Source organism: Drosophila persimilis, unplaced genomic scaffold, assembly GCF_003286085.1.
Source record: "Drosophila persimilis strain 14011-0111.01,24,50 unplaced genomic scaffold, DperRS2 tig00000002-arrow-pilon, whole genome shotgun sequence".
Lineage (NCBI taxonomy): Eukaryota > Metazoa > Arthropoda > Insecta > Diptera > Drosophilidae > Drosophila > Drosophila persimilis.
This window is the reverse complement of record NW_020825289.1, coordinates 13,758,358-13,779,345: the sequence shown is the minus strand read 5'-3', so window position 1 is coordinate 13,779,345 and position 20,988 is coordinate 13,758,358. Positions and strand designations below refer to the sequence as shown.

Below are 20,988 nucleotides of genomic sequence, written 5' to 3'. Positions count from 1 at the left end.
CAGAGCGAGAGGGAAGCAAAATATTGAGAGAGTGCACCACCACCACCACCACCACCGAAGGGGGGAGAGAAACATCTAGAAAGAACGCCGAAGAGAAAAAGTGCAGTTGCAAACCCGAAGAGAAAGACTGCGAGCGATCGCAGGATAACGTCATCTCTCGATACAAAAAGCTTGTCAAGTGCGCGCCGCCTGTTCATTGACGCCCCAAACATTGAAAGCCCGGTCGAGAGTGGCATACAACACTTAACCGTTCATTCGCTCGGTAGTGCATCATCCAGAGGCAGCCACACCCGCCCTACGCCCATACGCCCACGCCTGAACCGCAGCTGTTGCAGCGGACACCGATTTCGCACCGATCCAGGCCCTATAATTCAGTCACAACGTATTCGCTAGGAGTTCTGCGCCTGCTTGGTCTGAGCTGTTGTGATTTGGATAGCGAAAATGTGCAGAGATCGCGATATGAGTTTGTCATAGATCAGCGCAACCGTCGTTACAAGGTCAAGAAAAAAATCAAACTCAAGAGCGAATAAACATCGGATTTGTTGGCGTGGAAGCGCGAAGAAGAGACTCTGACAGATAGACAGGCAGAGAGACAGAGAGAGAGAGAGAGCGATAAGAGATAGTCTTGGACCAACAACAAACAACAACAGATTGAACGGAAAAAAGCTAGAATACCAAAGTTAACAGAAATCCTGGTTGGAGAGGATAACCGGGATACAATAACAGACGGACAATAGATAATAGCCAACCGGCACAAACGCTTGCCGCTTGTTCGTGTGTGTATTTTTTGGGATCATCGGCAATGTGACTGTCTAGCGGCACGGCTTAATTGTTCGGTTCGGTTCCCCTAGAAACACGGCTCTAGCCGATTCGTGGAAATCTCTCCCTGCACTCCTGCATGTGCCATCGCCCACAGGTGTCCGGTTAGCAGGCGTGATAAGTGACTTTGTGCGTGCACCGATTTCCCGGAAACTCTATTCATCGTTCTTGGGTTACTCCTCCCTCTTGCCTTACTCCCCAAAGCTCTAAAAGGAAACGTCGTGCAACTGGCGAACGTACGGGGAAAAACCAGCAAGATTGAAGACTTTGCGAGAAATCTTTGGAAGTCCGTTAAGGCTTGCATTGTAAGTATAATTGCAGATATAAATAAATATAGAATATATAATATGCACAAGTACTAGTACTAGAGTAACGTACCGTGTAGATTTTTGTCTACTTAGATTTAATATCATATTTCATATGTAGCTTTGTTATCATCAAAATAGTGCATTGAACTTTACTCGGAGAAATATCTCCACTTGCATTTCCACACAAATGAAAACAATACTTTAATGATATTTTCAAATAAACAATTTTTCTCAGAGAGAGAACATATAGTAGTCTACACCTCACCATTTGGACGTCTTTATTTATATATTTCGCACCTGTCCGCCGTAATTATGGTTGATTGCTGGTCAAATATTTGCATAGACTATTACGATCTTATTACGCTCTCATAAAGGAATTAACACATGTGGCCAGGGCAATGGAAAAAGTTGCCAACGTAATCGGATCACCTCAGGCACTGGCAACCATTGCATATTTTCAGACGTCCAGTAATTTCCAAAAAGAAAATCTCATCTGGCAGAGCTGGCTTTGGCCTGTTGACAAGAAAATCCCCTTCCCCTGCTGATATCCATATTGTGGGCGAGATATACCTGCATTAAACAGAAGGCCCGAATTGCAAAAAGCTTTTGCAAAGATTTCATTCGATTTGCGATCTATTACACAATTCACACAAATACTTACTACATACACCATGAATTCTGCAAGTACTACGTAAACAATAGCTCTATTAATACCCTACATTTATTGTATGCATATCGTATTTGTCTATGACAAACAAAATACGTTATCTTGGTAACATTTGCCACTGATTTTTCCATTAAACTCGCATTCCTGGTCTGATTGCCATTGCCCACTTCTTTCCCATTCCCCATTCCATCGATTCATTTTGTTCTGTTCTGTTTTCTGTTTTTGTCGTGCGCTTTGTTTATTGCCTTTTTCCAACTTATTTGTACATATTTGTTGCTCTGCTCTGCTCTGCTCTTCTTCGTTTACTGTTTGAGTCATAGATTATGGCTGTACATACATTTAGAGAATAGAGTGCCACAGTGAAGCCTCCTCTCCTCTCCATTCCATGCGTTTTGTTTGTATTCACCTGAATTGTTGTGGCAAGAATTGTGTTGCCTGCTTTCAGGCACTCCCCCACTCCCCCACCCTCTTAGCCTCTTTGCCACCTTTGTCTTTCCAGGATAATTCCAATAGTCATGTCATATTCCCTGACGTGGCGTGTTGACCCAAAAAACAAACTATTTTGTCAGCCAATGCCCCGGGATTTAGTTGTGTTTGAATAAATAATTGCGTGTAAAGGCAATTAAGGTTTGTTGGAGATGGAAATGGGAATGGAGAGGCATGGAGTAGCGTGGAGTGTCGTGTCTGTCTGGGGATGCACAATTCGATTATGGCGTCTGCCAAACTCAATTAACAAGTAATCGGATTAGCGAACGAAATCATCGACCAAATTGCGTGAAAATCTCTATTTTTAGAGCGCCATCAGAGAGTTCAATGTGTAAACGATCAATTTTTGTCTGGGTTATTTATAGGTTTGTTTAAATTTGTACTTCGCACGACGCGGCCTGCTCTACTGAACAGTTTTCGTTTATTTTCAGAGAACACTGTGTTTGTAAAGACCCCAAACCGAAACGAATTTCACCATGGGAATATAATTAGCGGGGGATTAGCATTGGACTCGACGGGAATGTCAATAGTTATTGATTGGAACTGGATGGATTTTATGAAAGAGGATGGACGAGTGTACCATCTATAGGCATAGGAAAGGGAATTATATCTAGGGTTTATCTAACACAACTGTTTGATTATTGCATTTGACTTTTAGAGTATGTTTTTATTAGGACAGTTAAAGCTTTCTAAGCCAAAAACTCCCACACATGGATTATGTTAGATACTAAAGATACCTTCAAAGATCAGTATTCATTCTATTGATATATGTATCATTTCTATGTACATATGTCGCTTGTGCATCTCGTCCATTTAGTTGGTCACGAGTGTGGCACGGGCCTTGCCGCGAGTCATGTGTTCTCGAATAGGTTGGCTTGGTTGTCATCTGACACACGCCGAGCAGAGAGCAAGACATTTCAATTCAAGGGAATATGCTTCGAAACTTAAGTGTTTTAAATTAAAAGTGAAACAAAACCAAATAAAAGAAACATTTAAATGGCACAAAAACCTGTTCAAATTTCGCATGGCTCGTAAATTATTGCAAATATCGTGCCCACATCGTACATATGTACATACATCCTCCTTTATTATTTATATATATTTATATTTATAGTATATGTATATGTGTATGCGACGAGTTGGCAAAGTTCACGAAACTGGAAAAAGAAATTCCCATCTTTTGTTGTTGTTGGTTTTGTTCCTCTATTTTGTAATCAATTGAAATTGATTGATTTTAACGAAAAGCGAACGGAATGGATGAAAAGTGAGCGAAAAAAGGAATGGAATTTGTAAATTGATTGAAAACGCAACAATAACAAAAACAACAACAGAAGTTGATCAAACAGTAATTACGAATTACGTCAGAAAAGCTAAAATCCCTCAGGAGCGAGAGAGAGAGAGCAATTACGGAGCCAAAGAGAGAGAAAGAGTGGGCTGTACTTTGCCCAGCAATAGATTTTGTTTGTGGCTCTGATTGCATCCCATGCCTCATTCCCAAGTCAATTCCCGACAATTATGAAAGTTCTTTTGAACGCGAGTTTATTTTTGTTCTATTTTCACCCGTTCCATGCCTCTCCTTCTGGTTTTCTTTGCTCACCTTTTCCCTCATTTGTCAATCAATTTGCATAGCCTTTCTAGAAAGAGTCGTATACTTTTAGACAAAAGATATACAAAGAACAGAGCTGGATTTGTCTCAAAATTGATAGCATTTTATAGATATTTAAAGCTCTAAAGGGATCCAATAGTGTTATTAGAGGGTATACAAAGTGCGGTATTTTGTATGTATTTTTGCTGAGCAAATTATGCCTCCCACTCCCCTCTCCTTTTCCCCTCCCCTCCCACCTTTTCATTTTGCTTCGTTTACCTTTGTTTTCGGTGTTTTTAGCATTTGCTTTTACTTTTGCTTTCGGCGGCACGCTTCATTACATTTCTGTGTGTGTGTGTTCGCATTTGCATTTCGCGTAATATTCCACTTCCAACTGACATTTCCACACTCGAATGACTGGGAATGACAGCAGGTCTCTTCCTGACCTCTGACCTGTCTCTTTGCTGCGTTCTTTGAGTGGTTCCGCTTACCGTTGCGCAATCCTTAAACTGCAGCAAAACCAAAAGCTCGCAACATGTGGCTGACGTTAACCGACAGATTGACGTACATAAGTGAGTGGTGGGTAGGCAGCGGGGTGGCCTGGTTGTAGGGTGAAAGAAGGTCGAGAGAGCGATGGGTACCATTAGCCAGGTAGTCACTTGTTTAGTCGATAGCACAGTGATTGATGCGATTTGCGGTGGAGAAAGAATGAAATTGTTTCTTGATTTCATTGATTTTTCCGATTGCCTAAAATAGAACGGAGAGGGGGCAGCACTCGAGATGGTCGAAATTCCCGAGGAAGTACATAAATTTAACACACTATCTATCGTATCAGTGTTCACGTTGATCGTTCTCCCCATATCTTATCAGTCAGTGTGATTAATTGTCGTTCAATTACGATTTTATAAATAGCACATAAATATACACGATATCCATTAGAGGTACGTGCTGTTCGTTGGGTTCCCTTGGCACTGGGGAAGTTCCATTCTTTATTTCACCGTTTTTAATGGAATTGTTCATTCGGAAATGAATGATGACCGAACGAGCTATAGTCGGGAAGCAGATAAGGCTCTTTAAGAAGGTTCTTCACGTTCTTTCCTCACACTCCTCAAATCAGTTTCGATCCCATTCCTAAGATTGAAATGTTCCTTACAGATTGCTTTAATCAGAAGTCTAGACCAGATACCTTTAACAGTAGACCTTAGACAACTAAATGCTTTGTAGTTTACTCTAGACTCTAAAATGGTTATTAGTTAAAAGAAAGAGCGCTGAACAGATACAAAATGTATAATTAAGCACTTTCCCAGACAAACTATAGGGAAATCAATAAAGCTAAGTATGTAGCGGAAAATACCCGTAAACACTCATTAGTGCTCTGTCAACTGCTCGGTTACCAAATTCCCGAGCTCCCAAGCCCCCGAGGCACTCAAATTGATGAAATGTCAACATGGCTACGGCTACGGCTAAGGCTAGCGCTGGGGCTAGTCGTGTTTACGAGTCTAGAGAGCCCCATTTCGAGAGACCTTCCTAAAAGCTAGCGTCATATCAAAATTGTTGATACAATTTAGGCGAAAACTGAAACTGCTAACCCAATCCGACCCACTCTGATAGGGAGAGCCGTAGAATAATAGAGAGTAATGTGGATTCGTGCGGATCAAGAGCGTGATATCTTGGGCTGTATGTATCTTGGGTTGCGTTGCAGTCAGTCACCGGTTTGCTACCGGTTCGAGCCGGTCCCGGGCGGCGCTAGGCGGTCTGTGGCTGTTTTGGATGTTACCAGGTAGATCCGAGTGGAGCTCTTATCAACATAATACTCGTACTTGTAGCCGGTGAAAATGACTTTTCAATATTTGTACGACGTTTAATAGCCTCATCACCCGTGTACTCCCACCATTCTCCGAGATCCAAATGCCGACGAGTGCCGTTTTCGCACGGGCTTGTTAAAATGCGCAAATCTCACCTCTCGGGCATTGCGAGGGATCGCGCATATGCCGCGTGGTCCATTTTTAGCATCTCCGTGAGACGGAGACGGCTTCCCCTGTGCTGTGTGGCCTGTTGTTAAGCAGTCAACCCCCCACTCGACAAAAGCCCCATAAATCCCATGCCATTGTGCCCCTGACTTTGTTTTCGTTCCGTTTTTGCATGTAAACATTTTGGCTTCAGCGCGTGGCTGGTACTCCACCATTTATTGTGTCAATTATGCGACCTTCTTCGCTTTTGGAATAGGATTCAGTGCCGGAATGTGGAAGCGGGATAGGCTTGCATATCTATCAGATTCCGTACTTAATTTTGACCAGAACTTCTCCTAGTGAAAGTGGATAATACACGAGAGAGGAACCCATTCGAAAGCTCTCTCAGGTCAAGAGTCGATTGCTTTAACCAGAATTGTAATTCCTAATTCCTCTATGGTTGTGTCCATAAATACTTCATGACGACAGATTCTTATCGATTATTCCCCGTCCCATTGGTTTTTGTGGGAAAACATGGCCTATTAGATATCTTTATCTGAAAACAAAAGCACATTTCTGTGACAATTCATTCGGCAGCTGCTGTCCGCCACAAATGCCAGATGATTGGCCAAGTGGTAATGCTTTTTTGCGGTTCACTCGGTGGCTTTTAGTGGCTTGCGGGCCCCAGTACTTTCGATTCCTATCCGATATGATCTTTTGTGGGACTGAGTCATGTACTTCCATATGGAAGTACACAATTCTCCGTACACAATTTTTATTGCATAAACAATTGGATGAGAAAGGCAGCCACAATGATGACAATCATATCGTACGTACGATAGTCTGGCCCATATGACGATGAAGCGTAGATTTATGGCATTCCAATAACCACCCACGCACCACAGCTATGTTCCTACGTCATAAGGTGAATTAATAATATCTGCATTTGTTTCGAATATTTACTGAAGAGAAAACACACGAAATTATCTGGGAATAATGTATACCTTCAAGAAGAAATCCTTTTAAATATTCCATTAAACCTCAAAATGTGTCAATGAAATTCTTTGATAATTTTATAATTCAAAGAAGAGACCAATTTATAGACATTCTTCCGTTAAGTTTGCAGAAATCGATTGCAGTCCCATTCATTATCCATTGCGGTGCCATTAGACGGGGGACTGGGGCTTTAAACCTGTCGCTGTCTGCGCCAAAAAATTCCTCGAACAAATTCCCCTTTCCGTTGTCTAATTAATTTGATAACAACTAATTCCAGTTGAAAATACCTTGCACGCGCCGCCTCCACAACAGAGACGGAGAGGAGGGTGGGAGTCCTTCCAAGCCGATGTTTGCTTTGCCGTAAGCTTTCGATCACGCTCTCCATTGACGTCACTAGAGGGCGCGAGGGCTTCAATTGGTTTGTGGCGTTCTGGCTGACGAAAGAGTTGATTGACTCACGCACAGACTCCAGGGGAGCTGCTCTCTGTTCGTCTGAAATTCGGTTAACCTAGAAGAGAGAGAGATGACTCAGTTGTTTTCACAGGCAGACGCAGGCAGAGAGAGAGGCCAGACAGTAAGTGTTCCAGGCGCTGCTGCGCTGCGCTGCTCTGCTGCAGTTCTGCTTTTGCCTCTGCTCTGCTGCTGCATTGATCTGCCGTGACATTGCACTTGAAATTTATTCTTGAACAAGTATTTGTGTATGTACACACCGTTGACACTTTTATTTCGGTTGTTTTCGTTTTGTTTGCTGAAGTGCCGTTACCTGTACGTAGAGCTTTAACGAGTGCCAAAATGCCAATCGATCAATCGATAATAGCGCTTGAGCCGCATCGGCTGTTTGCTCTGTCGGTGCACACGGGGGAGTAAACAAGTGAATAAATTAATTCATTTCATTAATATGACCATAAAGTGTGGAGCTCCTGCTAATTTTGTGCGCCCCAAGTGCCAGATTTATTTTTAAACTCTCAAACAAACACAAACACACATACAGAGAAGCCCCCTATTGTCTGCCTCTGTCTAGTGTCTGCAGCGGAAGAGAGTACCGGTAAGAAAAGCACACAAAAGTTGTATTGAATACAAGGTGAGATGATTCGCCGCTCTCTCTGTGCTCTGCGTGTGAATGCGCTGCAACTATACAAGTAGGCGACTACCGTGAGAGAGCTTTAAAAGAATATCTCACCTTGTATTGATACGTCTTGCTTGGACAAATTCTGCTCTGTTTGCATTTCATTTTCGCACCTTCTATCTCTCTCTCCTGCTCACCCCCACAGCAGGCGCTGCAGCGATCGACAATAACATTGGCCATGCGCAGGCGCGCTCTCTCCCTCCCGTTCTCCCAAGTTATCGCTCTGCCACTGCTGCCGTTGCTCGGCTCTCGAGATTTTCGCATATAATTCCCGAGGTCGGGGCTGAAATCAATTTAATAGTAATTCGGTGCGCCCAGAGAAAGCAACGGCAAACGGTTCTCTCCTCCTCCTCCTCCTTCTCCACCGTGCGGTCGGCAGCGGCAACGTCCAAAGCCAAAAGCCCAAAAGAAATATAATTAATATATGTGAAATATCGAAAGAAAATCTTGTAAAAACAAACACGATCCAGAGACATGTAGTCTGTTTTAAACATAAAGAAGAAGACAATACTGTGTTTTACCAAAAAAAAAAAAAAAAAAGGACCGGGAAAGGAAATATTCAATTAAATTCAATTGAAATTTATTGAGCGTAATTCAAGCGATGACATTTTTATTACATTTATAAGATTATACCGACCAAAGTATATTCAAATCAAGCGATTGAACGTGATCGAGGCGCCTCGAGTGCAATAATTCTTGTGATAATCCCAGACCCACCGCTAGACTGATTCCCATAGAGATTAGGCAACCAACCAACCTACATATACAAATACAATATATTATTATTAAACCATACCAAAATGACGCCCAAAATTATTACATATTTTTTGGTAAATATACAAAATAATATATTCCTCTTTTATAATACTTTAAGAATTTTTTTGGTAATCCAAAATGTGCCTAAATTATTTAATTAATTCATTCAAATGTCAAATGTCGTTAAGTATTTTTACATTCAAATTGTTGAATAACTATTTGATTGAATTTATCTTCAATTAGTCAACATTCAATATTGATCCAATTTATTATTTCATCATTTGATTACACAAGTCGCAAAGAAACTTTGATTTTTCTTTGGTTACTTAAGGAAACCTGACTTTTTCCGACCAAAGTCTATGAATTATTTATGGGGATCGTGTGTGACTTATATAACAGTCATCTGGAAACTGAAAACTAGAAAGATTTTCTTCAATCGACGAAGCCCAGTTCAAGGGGTTCGAGGCAGCACTTGATGATGGGTCGTGACGGGGCACAAAATAAATGTTTTAACAAAACATTACTCATACGACACGTAGTGCCAGACCTTTATTAACTCACTTAATGGAAAGAGGGTTGTGGATAGTATGACATTTGAGAAACTGTTTAATTATTTACCTCTTTAGTTCTTTATATAATAATTTTACTCACCATTTCCCTCTCTCTTCCCCCTTTGCAGTGCGGCATGCGCCATCCCACAACTGGGCTGAACGAAGACGACCTGAGTCGTCTCACCGGTTCATCATCGTCTACCGCCTCGTGCGGCAGTGCAGTCTCAGATTCATCTTCATCATCGTCAGCCTCCTCGTCATCGTCCGCACCCAAGGCGGCCCCCACCCAGTGCCATGAGGCAGCAGTCGCTGTACGCCAGCAGAAGAGTCCCGAAAGGACCAAGGTTTCTTTGGCGTCGGATGCCAAGAAACATCTAAACAGCGCCGCCCCACAGCCAAAGTTCAACTCTACTTATCTCCCTGAGATCATCAATCCGCTGGAATGGCAGAAGTCATCCCGCAAGCGCAAGGAGCGCCTCGACAGCAGCTCTGTCTTTGGACAGGACCGCAAACTGCAGCGCAGCAACAGCGAGGAGCTTCTCACGGATCCAGCACAGGGCCACGCACCCAGCGACCCCAAGACAGCGGCCGCCCACCTGCTGGAGGCCCAATGCGAGGTCATTCGTCGCGTCTCGTCGGAGGACTTTGAGCGCACCGCCAGCTACGCCAACTACTGTCTGGAGTTTGAGCGCGAACAGCAGTCCCAGGGCCAGTCCCAGCCACAGGAGCCGGAGGGCGGCGAGAACAACGCATCGCTGGCCAATCTCTCGATTGAGGTCCAGATCGTTCAGGGCTCCAAGGAGCGTCCACGCTCGGAGACCAGTCCTGCCCGCCAGCAGCGGGAGGCCAGTGACGACAGCGAGTGCGAGCACGAGCGCCGAAGGAGCAGTGAACGCTTCTGTAAGTCCCGTCTGCCACCAGGCCGCAAGTCCGGCGTCACCAAGAAGGGCAGCGGTAGCGGAGGAGTCGGAGGCAAGTATCTGCCCTCCAGGCGGGACGAGCAGAGCGCCTATAAGTACGACTTGTCCGCCCTGAAGTACGAGCGTCGCGGTTTCATCAGCAGCAGGAAGCAGCAGTCGCAACAGCAGCAGTCCAACTCGTCTTCCTCCGCTTCCGATCACAACGACAACAATCTGATCGACTTCCACCAGCAACAGCTCCAGCAGCAACCTTCGAAGAGAAGCTCCAACATCTCGCCCACACCCACAACGAGCTCCTCGGCGGGCAGCGACGACACCACGCCCACACCCGTCAAGGCCAAGCCGCCGCAGCACCAACAGCAGCAGAACCCGGACCTCACCTCGGCCCAGGAATCGTTGCCGTGGGAGCGTGGGGATGAGCCCGCCCCCGTGCTAAGCCGACGCTACGCTCACTCCCGACCCCACGTCGGCGGCAACATCGATGCAGCCGCCCAACTGGCCAAGGTGATGCCCTATCCGCAAGCGCTGCCCAAGCAAGCAACCAGCGTGCAGTTGCATGGCTGCGAGGATATGGACTGCCTGGAGACGATGGACGCGGTGCGCGCTTTCAGTTCGCTGGAGAACATGCGCACCCGCGACGTGATGCAGCAGGTGCTCCCCGCCATGATGGTGGCCTTCCAGACGCCGGAGGAGCGCCTCAAGTCCATCGGCCGACGGGTCACCGTGCTCAAGAAGAAGCTCGTCCAGTTGGAGGACGCACTCGAGCAGCGGCTCGGCTATCGCCCCTCGCAGGCAGAGCGCCTCAACGACAAGTACGTGAAGAACGCCTTGGCCGAGTTGAGCAAGCTGCGGAAGGAGCGACACGAGCTCAAGACTGATCCCATTGCTGCCCTCAGCCTCAAGCTGGGCGGAGGTGGCGGTGCCGGCGGCTCCGGGTGCCAGGAGGCGGCCAAGAAGCTGGAGCGCATGAAGGCCACCCTCGCTGAAATCGAGCAGGTACGGATCACTCTCTCTTAGATCATCCTCCATCGACGATCCCCATCTCTTTCGCGCACTCTTGTCACGAGACAGACGCAGATTTTAATGGCAATTAACAAGTGGAGCAGACGTCAGAGAGCCACAGATCCACGATTGTTGTATGTGGATTGTCTCGAGAGCAGCCGTCGCAGCAGCGGCATCAGCAGCCAGTGACATGCTTAGCAATTTGGCAATAACTTTGATCTTGCCTCATTGTCAGAGCAGCACGGGAAAACAGCAAAACAAAACGAAATTTTCCGCTCAAACACAAACAAATTCGTCTGGGGAGGAAAAAAACGAATTTCGGCGGTTGATCGACGTGTTTATGCCGTGACAAGAGTGCTTTTAAATGGGGTTTTTATTTATTATCGAAAGTACTTTGCTATGCAGAAAGATTGTATTTCAGTATCATGATAGAAATCAATCGAAATAGATGTATCATTATCCAAAGTATAGCCACAATATCATATGTCTATTCATAGAGATTATGACATTTCATTATTATTTAATTTGAATCTTTTTATAATTTTATACTGGATCCTCGGTAGAGAGCTTTTTTGAAAAAGAAAATTGTTCATTTACAATGTTTCATCGCACATCCCCAAGTGGTAGGGTATGGCTTCTAGAACCCGCACAAATGTATTTTATCCAATTTGGGGAGGCTTCTTTTATATAAGTGTTTTATGAGATTTCTATTTATATTCCAATAGCAGAGCACAGACACACAAATATGAATGTGTTTACGGCATTTGGGTAGGACAGGCCTCCTTCTTCTGCGCTGCTTTCTCGATTGACAAATTAATGATACGTTAGTCATGGTGGGCCGAAAGGAATCCGCTCGAAATTGAGTTTGTGCCAAGAATGATTGGACGTATGGAAGGTTAGGGGTGGAGGATAGGATAGTATAGGAGGATATGTATGTGGATTGGTTATGGCTAGATGGTTAGAGCAGCCACAAAAGTGCCTTTCCGCCCAGACAGAGGCATATTGTGCATATAATGCAATGTTTTCTCTGCTCTTGCGACTGTTTACGAAAGTTCTACACTTATTTCTATTTCTGTTTTGGGCCTTTTGGCGTCTCGCGCGGATTGTTGTCTGTTTGTCATGAGACCCAATGAAATAATGCCCCATGCAGTGGCGCTGATAGATTGTGTTGTTTACGTCCCGCTTTGGGGCTTTTATCAGTTTTTTGCTTTTTGGGGGCTTCTGTGGCTTTGAAGTGTCATTTTCATATTGATTTCATTGATCCAATGATCACCTTTGCACTGTACTCACCCTCGTCTTTCCATTGCAGAATCTCAACGAGAAGCGCACCAATGGCCACCGCTCCGGGCAGCTGGAGGAACTGACCGCTGATCAACTGGTGCAGGAAAAGACCGCCGTCCAGCATGGTCTGCTGTATTTTGAGAATCTCTACGGCCATCCCATAAACAAGGAAGAGCGCGATGCGGCCCGGCCCCTGTACGATCGTTACCGTCAGCTAAAGCGTCTGGTTGCCCGCACTGTTATGTTCGGAACTGGCACTGGGGTGCCGGAGCTGCCCACCATCCTGGAGCACGAGGCTATGGTCTTCGAGTCGACCTCCACACCACTGCAGTATTCATCGAACAACAGCACAGAGACCACCAACTCACCCAGCGACTCGATGGCGCCAAATACCCTCACGCAGAACGCTTCCTCTGATGAGTCGACCACCACCACCACGGGTCCAGCAGCGCCAGCGCCAGCGACGGCGGCTGGATCGACGGAGTCTTCCAGCGAGAACATATCCGCACTGAGCCTGGACCAGCTGTGGGAGCAGCTGGAGCGGGTGCGCGACGAGAAGGCCGTGCTGAAGGCCACCATACGCGAGTACGAGTCGCTGTTCGAGGAGCAGAACGGCCGCAAGATGCTGAAGCAGGATCGAAGGTCCCTTGAGACGGAGACCTACGCCCAGTACAAAGAGAAGAAGGGCAAGGTCCGACTGCTGCAGGCCCTGATCAAGAAGCACATTGGCCACTAGCCTTGAGCCTCAATCTATCAGTCTTTCGATCAACATCTATTCACCTGCATGCGATAATTATTTATTTCATACCCACAAAAACCAAATGCAAAAAAACATACCTATATACTCGGTTGGATGTGTGTATGCATATCCCAATACCCGCCCCCTACCCCATACATTTATACAGATATTATTATAGATGTGTAGTTTTTAGATTTACATTTTACCATATATTCTATAATGATACATTTTATGAATATTGTTGATTCCTTATTGTTTTTTGAAAACACCTATGAATAATACGAATAAAAAGAAGAGAAATGTTACAGAAATCGACGACTGGCGGAGAAGGCTTACCTAACCGAAAGACATTTGATTGGGACTCTCTCGTCCGTATGTAGTATATCCTTGAAACTTCCACTCGGAATTTACACCTCTCACTCATCTTCTTTCTGTTAGTCATCGTTGATGCTAAAAAATGTGTTAGATTTCCATTTTCCATTGATTCGAACATAAATTCATCTCTCTCGGGATACTCCCGACTTTGCTTTAGTTTCTAATGATTTAGATTTAGTGAGGCAGAGGTAAAAGCAGAACAAACTCTTTATAAATGTTGTCTGGTAGTATGAAATATCTTATATCGATATCTAAACTAGTGCCATTTATAGAACAGCACTACCCCCAGCCCCTACCCTACCTATACTAGCTGTGCGTTGAATCAAAAGCTTCCTCTGGCATTTGACGTTGGCAGTTTCGTTGACATCAGAAGCGGAAACGGAAGTCGAGCCGAGTCGAGTTTGTATCGAGTGCAGGCCAAGTGCCTGGGAAATTGATTTGCTTTGTTGAGTTTTTTGAACGTGTATCGTAACCCTTCTGAATATATTTACAAATACATAAAGCCCCAACCCTTACATATGTAACAACGTACGCATATATGTATGTATATTTACATACCATATATGTATGAATATTGAATACAAAAGTATATATTGTACTGTACTGTACTGTACGCATATGTACCACTTATATAAAGGTCAACATTTACAAATGGAATATTCTTATGTGTAGCCCACACGATTGGGTCTAATCGAAAGAAGGAAGCAATTTTTGTAGCATTAAACGTATGTATCTCCTTCGACAACTGAACAGATTGAATGTCTATACATAATATGCAAAATAAAATATATCACGTTATATTACAAGTAAAACTTTTGTTTTTATTCATCAATTAGGAATAACATTCACGGAATAATTGTGGTAGTTTTTAGTCAGTCGATGTTCTCCAGAATTCTGCCACTGGCTACAATAAAAGGATAAGATACGAATCAGTTACTGATTGCGAATGAATCACATTGAGCGGAGGGGGTGGATGGGTGTGCTTGGGGATCAGTCAAGTGTGTATTCGACATAAACATTCAGGTATATGCTTGTCAAGGTATTCGTCATGAAATGGAATCAGCGGAGGGTCAACAAATTAAATATTACGTACCATTAGCTCACAAGAGGGCCATGCCACAATCCATGCATCAATGGTTCAAACTGGAAATGTAAAAAAAAACAATAACATAAGTACGTATTGAAGAGCATAATTCAACAATGGATGGGTAAAAATTGAAAATATCAGCTAAATAAACCAATCGACATCATTTCTCCGACTGGGGCGGTATCTAAAAACATCACATGAGTGCCCTACTTTTACTTTTCCCTACAGAACTTAAGCAAGATGAAACCTACCTCAAATTAAATTGGTTTCCTCCAGAATCTTCCCAAAATAAAGCCTGTAAATGTAAATAAGAATAGCATTAATACAAATTCTTCTCAATATTTAACATAATAATATATAATGTTAGATATAGGAACTATCAGCTAAATAAACCAATCGACATAATTTCTCCGACTGGGGCGGTATCTAAGAACATCATGAGAGTGTCCTACTTTTTACTACATTTAAAACATTAAATAAGTGGGGAAAGCTTACCATTCATTCATTCAAAATAGTAATTTTGATTCCTGTAGATGAAGGCCGCATGCTATTTCTTATCTAAAATGAAATAAACTAATTGTTATTTAAATATTCCACAAAGACCTTGTCTAAATAAAGAAAATAGCTTTGTCAGTTTAGTATATCATCAATTGTTTTTATGACAGGGATAACTGTTTGGCTTTAAAAAGTGCTCATCATAGAGATTTCCTTTATTTAGTGGCACTCATCAGTATTTACTAACCTTAAAAAGCAATCGCCCTGACCTCAATCCGCTACTGGGTCCACAAGGAGTAACTTCTAAAATAAATATACATATTACCGATTAATAAAATTCGAATTTAGTAGTAGTAACTACCATTAGTTTGTTCAATGTAAGGGATTCAGTCGAGTAAATGTTGCAACACACATAAATTCAGTTATATGCTTGTCTATAGGTTTGTCATCAGAGTAAATATATGGTCAAAGGATTATAAATATATATATATACACACCTCATCTCTATGGGACTGTCTGAGCTGAACAACAACCGAACGAAGGAGTAGCCGAGGTTTCTGCAAGATACAATATAATCAAAGTTAATAAATTAATCGAACTTTTAATGAAATAACATGTAGTACATAACAATTTGAGTGTATCAGCAAATATAACCAATCGACATAATTTCTCCGACTGGGGCGGTATTCAAAAACATCATGATCATGATAAAGAACCATTCAGAGATACGAAACTTACCCAATTTTCTTAGGCCACCATCACATCATTATTGGTTGCAACAATTCTGCAAAAAAGAAAATGCGTTTTCAATAGGTATACACACACATCTACATGGAGTATTATTTTAGGCGAATTTCATCAGCTTACTTCATCATCAATTATTCTTATGACAGGGATAACTGTTTGGCTTAAATAAGGTGTTCATCATAAACAGAATAACTGATGGATGCCATGTGCTCTAACTTACCTTAAATCAGGGGCGGGTTTTTTCGTTCCACGATTCGGTAATGGAAGTGGAATCTGTAAGGAAGAGAATGTCGAGTTAACACAAATGGAATTTGTTGAAATACTAGCCAAGACAGTTTGAAAGATCAGCTTAATGCATCATCAATTTATCTTATGACAGGGATAACTGTTTGGCTTAAATAAGGTGTTCATCATTGCCTAAGGGGGTACCTACAGATATGTAAATATTTATACTGATGATTGCTTACCATTTAAAAAGAAGTTGCTCTTCCCAGAATTTCCTCAGGCTGAACCACCTGTAAAGAGCCATACATTAGCATTAGCACATTTTCAAACATTTTTGAGCACTCGAAGTACTTTCTAGAGTCAGTCGTTTGAGAATCAACATAATTATTCGGTTATATGCTTGTCTATTTGGTTTGTCATCACAGAAAGTACATCGGATTGTGCGTAGTGGATGTTTTTATTCACCTTTGATCATGGCTTGCAGACAGTCTTGACATCGCTGTTGCGAGAGTACAGTAGGTGCCACTGAAAACGAACAGAATGAGGTTAAATCCAATCCATGTGCGATTTTTCACGATAGCTAAATTACTGAAGCATCAGTACAAAAATCCAATCGACATTATTCTTCCGACTGGGGCGGTATATATTTAGCATCATAGAAACAAAAACTTCACATCCATTTCCGAACGAAACTAACCTTACTATTGCTCCGGCAACACGTGGGACCACAGCAGCACCAGGCCGGTGGATTCTCCATAATAATCTTGGACAACATTTTAATCAGCATCAAACTGCAGACAATGCAAGCGACCGCTTTCGTTCTGCGTTCTGTAAATGCAATGAGAGATATAACATTTAATTATACTTTCATCAAATTCGAGAAAAAATGCTCATCAGCATGTGGCATTTGTAATCAGAATTTAAAACCAATCAACACGTCTGTTCAGACTGGGGCGGTATACGAAAAACATCATGGAAACACACATTTATTTACACTCTTTTTTCTTTTTCTACAACTTACCATTTGGTTGAAATTATTGCAAATTTACGGAAAAAGTGAACTGCTGATGGCCGGGGGCGGAAATAGAAAGAATATACGTTCTTATCTTATATATGTACTTATATGTATATACGGTCTGTCCCTCAGAAATATACCAAATAATACCATTTCAATTAAAAAATATACCGTAAATATACTGACGAATTGAAGTTCGTTTTACATATTCCTCGTTTTTTATATTCCGTTGAATATTACTAGCTATATAGCACATTTAGCCGTGCCCACATAATTTTATACGATTAATGAATTAATTTTCTAAAAGATTGGATAGTTTTTAGTCCTTGCTTTTATTGTAAAAAAAGGGTTAAACGAAAAAGTTCAACAAAAAAAAGAGTCGCAATGTTGCTGGTATTTGAAGACATGATGCGTGTATAGGCCTTTGTGCACCCTATTTCGCTAATTTTATATGAAGATCAAACGTAATTTATTAAGACCTTTTCTCAAATTGATATGTTTTTGACTAATTCATGTGTATTATTAGTATCTTGTATATATTTATCTCGATCCTGAGCCTTGGAAGACAAACGTATTCACAATTCTGTAACATTCATTTCCCCCAGGGTATGTGTGCATGGAATGGGACTCATTGTTGTGGACCGGTTATCACCGATTCTATCCGATTCAAATAAATACCAAAATATACGGTCTCATTTTCAAAAAGTACTGACGAATTCAAGTTATATTTTCCATATTCCTCGATTTTGATATTCCGTCGAATATTATTAGCTAGATAGAATATTTAGCCATGCCCACATAATTTTATTCGATAGGTGAATCAATTGTTTACAAGACTGTCTGATTTTAAGTACTTCTTTTTTATTGGATTGCTTAAAAAATGTGGTTTAAACAAAAAAGATCCATAACAAATTCCCCAAAATGAATTTTATTACATGGTACTATTTGCCTCCTCAACCTAATTTGACTTAATATAGGTTAAAAAACAGCATATATAAAATATTAAAAGCGTTAAATAAGTGTACAATAATTGTCCACTGACTGTATTACTGATTGTGTCTGCTATGAATGTTTGCCACATTCAACAGGCGCTTATCGCAGATAAATATCGGTTTTTCTTCAACACTGCAAGTATCAACTACATATTGGTTCTAACGAGTTGAAAGAAGAGAATAATTGTGTAGCAGTGGGATTTCACAGAAATATAAATATTTTGCAGTCCAAAAAATATATTATCAACAAAAATATATATCGATATATCGATTATATTTCTGTATATATTCAACATCCCTAATTTCATTTGTTGTTGGTTCGACTGGCTGGTCGTGTTTTTGTGGCGCTACTTTTGCGTAACTGGAACTTTCTGTGAAGCCGCGGTTTTAAACGCTTTGACATGGTGTTGACGAGGGAATATCGCGTGTGCATGCCGCTAACCGTGGAGGAGGTGAGCATATCCATAATTTCCCGCCAGTGACAGAAATCAAATTTATGATTTTATTTCATAATTCTATAGTACAAGATTGGTCAGCTGTATATGATAGCACGCCATAGTCTGGAGCAATCCGAGGAAGGAGAGGGTGTTGAGGTGGTGGAGAACAGACCCTGTGAAGATGCCGTCCATGGCAAGGGCCAGTACACAGAGAAACACATCCACTTGTCGAGGTGAGAATCGCACGATTTGAATAGTTTTTTGGCAGCTAATGAAAGATTCTCCCCCAAAACAGTCGACTGCCTTACTGGGTGCAAGCAATCTGCCCGCGCGTTTTCTATGTGATAGAGAAGTCCTGGAATTACTATCCCTACACACTAACAGGTGAGTGGGACTGGGCGTGCGCATCCATTGGGGTGTCTGTTTTCAAGGCGACAACTCGGGTATCTACCCTTCTCCTCCGAGGAGGCCCCAGCACACGTACCTAGTGTTTATCATTAGCATTGCATTCGATTACTATTTCTGCTGTAGCCATATGGTGACAGCCTTGTCCGTTCTTAGAGCATCATGCGTTGGGCCAAAGCAATTCGGAGATATCAGGGCCGTGTATGTGGGGGGGTTATGTCTACCGATAAAGCCCCCCATAAACTCGTACGCACACTTGTCATGCCACCAATACGTCACCTTTCTAGGCATTCGAGCAGCTGATATCATTTTCATGGTGGCTCCATTTTCATCGGCGACTCGGTTCCAATCAGCGTTTGCCAAATTGTTAGCAAATGTCACAATTCCCATCGCATTCTTCCGCTCTGATAAAATCAGATTACACATGAGTCCCCATGTTCTCTTAGCTCTTAGCTCCCGTGAACTTGTTTGGTTTTTGGTTCGTTGACATCGTGTAAAGTTTATAAAATCAGTTAGGGACAGCATTATGATTCCTATCAAAACATTGCCGAATCAGATTCCTTTATCTATAAACATTTGTATTTTAAGCATGGACACCCATATTTATATCGCTATAAGCACCCGTCGCTATATAATTGGCATTCGATTTGTATTTCAGCTTTGCTGCGGTTTATTTATAAATCGTTTTATCGCTAATTATAGACATTAGACACGCTTGCAATATATTTAGAGTAAATTATTGATTGGTTTTTTGTTTCTCTCATTAAATTTTCATGTGCTATAATGGAACTGTAATTGGTAATGCCACGTACGCCATGTAGAATATACGGTAATTGGACAAAGCTTATTTTTGGTTGTCCTCCGCTGACCAATTATCCCCCTATTTACAGTGCTCCTTCATACCCAAGTTGCATGTCCTCATCAAGACGAAGTATGAGGACAACAATGGCACCACAGAAAACGTGAGAATTTATCCAAATGCTGAAGCAGAACTCTTTAGCAATAACAAAATTACTTGATAGTGTCTGGATCTTACTGAGGAGGAGCTGAAAGTGCGCTCTGTGGATCACCCTGACATAGCTTTCGATGAATTCAACGCCAAGCATTACAAGCGCGAGGAGGATCCCAAGTTTTTCAAATCAGAAAAAACAGGTATAGTGACCCCCGGTTCATAAGACAGATCCCCAAAAAATATCGCTTGTTCCATCTGCAGGTCGCGGACCGCTGATTGAGGGATGGCGGGAAACGGACAAGCCCATCATGTGCTCCTACAAGGTGGTCCATGCCAGCTTCGAGGTCTGGGGTTTGCAGACAAAGGTTGAGGATTTTATACAGCGCGGCATTCGCGACATACTCCTGCTTGGACATCGACAGGCCTTTGCCTGGCTGGACGAATGGCACGGCATGACCCTGGAGGATGTGCGTGACTACGAGCGCAAAAAACAAGCCGAGACCAATGAGAGGGTGCAGGCAGCTGGCGATGCCCCCACCCAGAGTGGTAGTGGCAGCAATGGACGTAATACGCCCACTCAGGATGTTGATTAAGTAAAAGTCAAGAGATTTCAGCTCTTGTGAATGTTATACCAAAATTTAATGTAGACAATTGGCAGGAAGAGTGTACCTGCATAAGAGGCAACTGTTAAACATATGTACCTACAAACATATGTGAATATATATTCATATATACTATCATTGCATTTCACTGGTCCAAAGAGCATTATAGCAAGCGAATACAAGCACAAAACCCGAAAGTCCAAGCCCAAATAGACCCTAATAGATTGTTAATCACCTAGAGAGTTCAGCACTTTGCTAAGCAAATGTTAGCCGCACCTACAGATATATCTATACACATATTGAGCATTATATTCGTGTCTAATGAACGGTTTTTGTTAACTATATATTCCCTAGTTTAGCTCTGATCAATGTGCGATCCATATTTTGATGTACAAATGTATGAAGCATTAATAAAAATGATGTTTCACAAAACAACATACATACGACTGCATGCGTATGAAGCATGTGATT

At 42.4% G+C, this 20,988-nt stretch overlaps 2 protein-coding genes, 1 long non-coding RNA gene and 3 other non-coding genes across 7 annotated transcripts; 2 read left to right on the top strand and 4 right to left on the bottom strand.

Moving 5' to 3' along the window:
• The first annotated feature begins 945 nt into the window (after positions 1-945).
• On the top strand, positions 946-13,496 carry LOC6592937 (protein FAM13A). 2 transcript variants are annotated; one of them, XM_026985052.1, is made up of 3 exons: positions 946-1,124; positions 9,372-11,159; positions 12,475-13,496. In XM_026985052.1, exons 2-3 carry the CDS (start codon positions 9,378-9,380, stop codon positions 13,180-13,182), a joined length of 2,490 nt encoding a protein of 829 aa, XP_026840853.1. In that variant the 5' UTR covers positions 946-1,124; positions 9,372-9,377; the 3' UTR covers positions 13,183-13,496. The 2 variants fall into 2 exon arrangements, with proteins under 2 accessions (XP_026840853.1, XP_026840852.1); XM_026985051.1 differs by lacking the exon at positions 946-1,124 and adding an exon at positions 8,476-8,766.
• Positions 13,497-14,355: 859 nt separating this feature from the next.
• On the bottom strand, positions 14,356-17,193 carry LOC113565040. The gene is made up of 12 exons (XR_003408407.1): positions 17,136-17,193; positions 16,812-16,942; positions 16,580-16,639; positions 16,357-16,404; positions 16,110-16,162; positions 15,881-15,926; positions 15,640-15,699; positions 15,390-15,445; positions 15,143-15,205; positions 14,899-14,942; positions 14,654-14,703; positions 14,356-14,464 (listed from the first exon to the last, which is right to left on the bottom strand). It is a non-coding gene; the product is annotated as an uncharacterized LOC113565040 (long non-coding RNA).
• LOC6592941 lies at positions 15,271-15,354 on the bottom strand. The gene has a single exon (XR_047990.2). It is a non-coding gene; the product is annotated as a small nucleolar RNA R38 (small nucleolar RNA).
• LOC6592944 lies at positions 15,996-16,078 on the bottom strand. The gene has a single exon (XR_047993.2). It is a non-coding gene; the product is annotated as a small nucleolar RNA R38 (small nucleolar RNA).
• On the bottom strand, positions 16,227-16,311 carry LOC6592657. Its single transcript, XR_047994.2, has one exon. It is a non-coding gene; the product is annotated as a small nucleolar RNA R38 (small nucleolar RNA).
• Positions 17,194-18,457: 1,264 nt separating the features above from the next.
• LOC6592661 (cytoplasmic phosphatidylinositol transfer protein 1) lies at positions 18,458-20,952 on the top strand. The gene is made up of 7 exons (XM_002018349.2): positions 18,458-18,573; positions 18,643-18,791; positions 18,854-18,942; positions 19,785-19,792; positions 19,854-19,925; positions 19,986-20,115; positions 20,177-20,952. The coding sequence occupies exons 1-7, from the start codon at positions 18,523-18,525 to the stop codon at positions 20,506-20,508; spliced, it is 831 nt and encodes a 276-aa protein (XP_002018385.1). The 5' UTR covers positions 18,458-18,522; the 3' UTR covers positions 20,509-20,952.
• The last annotated feature ends 36 nt before the right edge of the window (positions 20,953-20,988 follow it).

What these genes read in the sequence shown, in the direction of transcription:
- LOC6592937 (XM_026985051.1), top strand. Translation starts at nt 8,737, where the DNA reads ATGACGCCCAAAATTATTACATATTTTTTG. An exon ending in AAATTATTACATATTTTTTG is followed by an intron (nt 8,767 to 9,371) that starts GTAAATATACAA and finishes CCCCCTTTGCAG; the next exon opens with TGCGGCATGCGCCATCCCAC. An exon ending in CCCTCGCTGAAATCGAGCAG is followed by an intron (nt 11,160 to 12,474) that starts GTACGGATCACT and finishes TTTCCATTGCAG; the next exon opens with AATCTCAACGAGAAGCGCAC.
- LOC6592661 (XM_002018349.2), top strand. Translation starts at nt 18,523, where the DNA reads ATGGTGTTGACGAGGGAATATCGCGTGTGCATGCCGCTAACCGTGGAG. An exon ending in TGCCGCTAACCGTGGAGGAG is followed by an intron (nt 18,574 to 18,642) that starts GTGAGCATATCC and finishes ATAATTCTATAG; the next exon opens with TACAAGATTGGTCAGCTGTA. An exon ending in AAACACATCCACTTGTCGAG is followed by an intron (nt 18,792 to 18,853) that starts GTGAGAATCGCA and finishes CCCCCAAAACAG; the next exon opens with TCGACTGCCTTACTGGGTGC.